The sequence below is a fragment of the Acyrthosiphon pisum genome, chromosome A1 (genome assembly GCF_005508785.2).
Source record: "Acyrthosiphon pisum isolate AL4f chromosome A1, pea_aphid_22Mar2018_4r6ur, whole genome shotgun sequence".
Taxonomy (NCBI): Eukaryota; Metazoa; Arthropoda; class Insecta; order Hemiptera; family Aphididae; genus Acyrthosiphon; species Acyrthosiphon pisum.
The window spans coordinates 72,988,608-72,993,168 of NC_042494.1; the positions used below are offsets into that span (position 1 = coordinate 72,988,608).

Consider the following 4,561-nt stretch of genomic DNA (forward strand, 5'->3'; position numbering starts at 1 on the left):
GACTTTCAAAAGCATAATGATACTATTTTATATTTATATTTTGTCCTCACCAACAGGAACAAGAGGCAATGATGAATGAAGAGATTCCAGAAAAAAAGTCAATGGCATCCCGTTTTTGTAATTTAATCACAAAGCCCATTAGTGTATTTTGGGAGCCTATACAAGGGGCATTGTCGAGTTCACTGAAAACCGCTGTGAAACTCTTTTAATCCACAGATAACATCCAAGCCATTTCAAAATGGAACAGCAGCTTGCTGCTAATAAATAGCAGTTTTACATAATATTTATAATAGTAATACCTTTTATCATGTTGTAGTGATTTGTTAGTATTAATAAACTATTTGTTATTGAATAAAAACAAAAGATAATATTTTAAGTACTGTACTACCTTGTTTCTCACGCCTATCAGTAGGTTGACACGTTTCCAGAACGTTAACCTGGTTCCCTATAAATAATCCTTCTTTAATGAGCTAATTACTAGGAATATTTTTTCTGTTTGAGAATCTAGAGAATGTAGTTTTCAATTTTAAATATGAGTCCATACTTTATACATTTTTCTATTTTTTTTTTTTTGTTTTCTAAAATCTTTTGCCCGCGGGCGCCACACCCACCTTCAATTTTTTTTTTTATGATTTTAATTCTAGCTGAATTTTTCAAACATTGATTACCTGATGCACTCATAAAAATCATTGTCTAATTAACTATTTATCGAAAATATTTTTATCCGTTTAAAAATCTGGAGATTGTAGTTTTATTTTTTAAATGTGAGTTCCTACTGTGTAATTTTTTTTAAATTTTTTTTTTGGTTACTTGAATGCTTTCGCCTGCTGGCGCCAACACCGCCTTTCAATTTTTTTTTTATGAATTAAGGTCTAGCTAACTTCTTTAAACATCGTTAACCTGGTTCCCTATAAATAATCCTTCTTTAATGAGCTAATTACTAGGAATATTTTTTCTGTTTGAAAATCTAGGGAATTTAGTTTGCAATTTTAAATATGAGTCCATACTTTATACATTTTTCAATTTTTTTTTTCTATTTCTAAAATACTTTTGCCTGCGGGCGCCAACACCATTCTTCAATTTTTTTTTTATGATTTTAAGACTAGCTGAATTTTTCAAACATTGATTACCTGATGCCCTCATAATGATCATTGTTTAATTAACTATTTATCGAAAATGTTTTTTTCTGTTTGAGAATCTAGAGAATGTAGTTTTCAATTTTAAATATGAGTCCATACTTTATACATTTTTCTATTTTTTTTTTTTTGTTTTCTAAAATCTTTTGCCTGCGGGCGCCACACCCACCTTCAATTTTTTTTTTATGATTTTAATTCTAGCTGAATTTTTCAAACATTGATTACCTGATGCACTCATAAAAATCATTGTCTAATTAACTATTTATCGAAAATATTTTTTTCCGTTTAAAAATCTGGAGATTGTAGTTTTATTTTTTAAATATGAGTCCTTACTTTATAAATTTTTCTATTTTTTTTTTTTTTTGATTTCTAAAACGGCTTACTCTCAAATTCTGAAAGTGGACTCGCAAATTCTCGCAATTAACTCGCAAACTTTTGGTGAAGATTTTGAACCGCTAAGCCAAGGTGGGTGGGCCAACTTCACGGACGTAAAAATATCAAATATCAAAAACAGTAAGACAAGGTCAGAATTTCAACTTAAATATTATATCCATGATTATTGTACATGATTTTTTTATCCGCACATTTTTCTTTAAGCAATAATATTTGTTTCCTTTGTTTATTGTATTTATTAATATAATGTACCTACACTATAAAAATAAACTTACAAAGTAAAATTAATTTTATTATGCGTGCGTAGCTTGATAAATGATTCATCATGAAACTTTCGTCTATGTGATTTTTTGTAACGAAGTGACAAATTGATAGTCACAAAGAAAATATTATATGTTTGTTTTTAATAAATGATAACGATTTTAATATAGCTGTAAAATAACTGAAACTGGAATAATTTTTATTTTAAATCACGTCATCTATGTCGTTATTAATCTTTCTCAATCTTAGTCGGCGTTTGTTTTTCGAACATATTTTTACGTAACGGAATGATTACGTTCTTCATTACATTCCACGATTTTCTTAAGGGCCAAAAAAATAAACCAATGGATTTAGTCACCACATGACGAATTTTGGTTGGAACTGATGTTTTCACTGACTCTGATTGATTCAATTCTTCTTCGACCTGTAGATATTCAAACACTAGAATTTATTTTTATTAATTATTCGTCGTCCATTGGACTTTAAATGATGTGCAATGAATAATAATCCTTAAAAATCGCATAGTAAGTTCTTCACTAAATTTAGAATCTTAAAGGTTATGTTAAATTTATACATTTATTCCAGTTTATAAAACCAATTTGGTTAAAATTTGGAAGTCTATTCTGGATTCAATATTACGGAGTTTATAATTATTAATTTAAAATATAGTAAAACTATTGCTTTATTCAAATAAATTACCTACTGTGGTTGGATCTTCTGGTTTATTATTTACAACAGCAAATTGTTTCATATTTGGTTTCGTTGCATCGCCAGTTGCAGTAGCTGGACAGGTTATAAGCTATAAAGATATACAAAACAAATATCCGTTATAACTACAATAGATTGACATTGTATACATTATATACAGCAACAAATTTAATGATTTTACTTATATGGTTTGAACTTAAATTATTGATTTGGGTTTTAGGTGCTGAATGGATTATGATGTTCAAACATTTGGATAAAGCAAACATTAGTGCTCGTAACCAGTAATTATTTTACTACAAGAGTTAATACGGGTTTTAAGTAGTCCTGGTAAAGTTTTATTTTGATAACAATGTACCTATACTTAATTAATTAATACAATTATTCGTATAATATTATATCTACTCCAGAAATGTTATTTGATTTAACCATAACTATAATTAAAAATTATTGTGATTATAAAATGTCCATTTATATTGTTGTCAAATTTAAAAACGTTTATTTTACTTAAAAGTTCTAACATATCACAATATGATATAGAGTAGGTATGCCTAAAATAATAATTATTAAAAAACTAAAACTAAAATATTGAATTAAAACACAAGAAATAAATACAAAAATACGTTTCATATGAAATTGTTATTATGAAAAATTTTAGGTTTTCTAGTTAACCTAAATGTTTTATGGTTTGGTGTTATGTTGTTTTTGGGAGTTCAAATTTTGAAGGTTCTGATACGGGATCTGATTCATTCAAATGCAAACTCCTGTAAGAGAAATACATCAGTGAGAATGATCAAAGAAAATGTATTTCATATAATATTCCGATGAACACAGGATGATTGTGCTGTGTAAATAATGAAAATAAAGTTATTATTAGCGAAAAATAATTATTAGATTATCGCAGCATTATTATTATTATTATTATTATTATTATATTATTATTATTTTACATAATGATTACAATTAGTGAAACTTACATAGACTAAAGAAATTAATACAACCGTAAAAATTTGTGTGGCAATCATTTTCACAGCGTCTTTTAAAATTCACTATTGAAACTTAACCTAGGCACGAGAGTAAAAAATAAGGAGAGAGAATCAAAATATCAACAGTTAACATGTATTAATCAGTTAGTTATTAGTGACTATAAAATAGGTACCACAACGTTATGATGTTCTATTTTTTTTTTTACCTTGAGTGTGAACTCTCCGTGCACAAACATGTTTACACATATAATTATACTCAACCCACATGTGCGCCAAAAGTACAAATTTTTCATAATATTATAAATACCTATAGTTAAAAAAATATAACTTTTAAACGATGTCAGTTTTTTTTACATGATACGTATGTATACTACCAATATTATAATCGTTTTAGCTAAATTTGAAATTTGAATTCAATGATATAATATCATTGTATAAAAAAAACGATTTTGAGCGAAAACGATCTGTCAGCCTATGATATTACTAAGTATATTTGATGATATTATTGAGAATAAATTAATTTATATATAACCTATTTACCTTTATAAGAACAGATTTTCCTATACAATACCCACTTGCTTACCTTTTTTTCTTTGGAATCCTTTATTTTTACTTGTATATCATTTATACATAATTATCCACCTTTTTTTTAGATTTTATCTCCTGAATTATCAAACTAATAGATACATCAATTTGACGTTTTTTATATTAAAATTAAAATTTTTTATAATATGGACATTAAGACCCAGGATACAAACATTAATTTGAAAGGAATATATTCTTAATAAAATTAAAAAAGGTGGGTAAGTGGATGTCACTCTGCTGTACAGTAGGTTACAAGTGGGTAACTGTATAATGGATAGTATTAAATTTGAATTCAATGATATAATATCACTGTATAAGAAAAACGATTCTGAGCGGAGACGGTTTGTCAGTCTAGGTATTAGACATACCTATTATAGGTATACTTATCTATAGTATTAAAAAAAAATTGACCTATAATAGGTATCAATAATAAATTCCAAATTAATCATATCACAATATCCATTAGGGAACGCGTTATACATCAACAACAAACCG

At 27.0% G+C, this 4,561-nt stretch overlaps 1 protein-coding gene across 1 annotated transcript; it reads right to left on the reverse strand.

Annotated features, from left to right (window-relative positions):
- Positions 1-1,925: 1,925 nt before the first annotated feature.
- ACYPI44554 (uncharacterized LOC100570074) lies at positions 1,926-3,673 on the reverse strand. The gene is given in 3 exon segments (NM_001246159.2): positions 1,926-2,214; positions 2,494-2,589; positions 3,473-3,673. Coding segments are annotated over 3 exon segments (339 nt in total). The 5' UTR covers positions 3,521-3,673; the 3' UTR covers positions 1,926-2,019.
- Between the last annotated feature and the right edge of the window lie 888 nt (positions 3,674-4,561).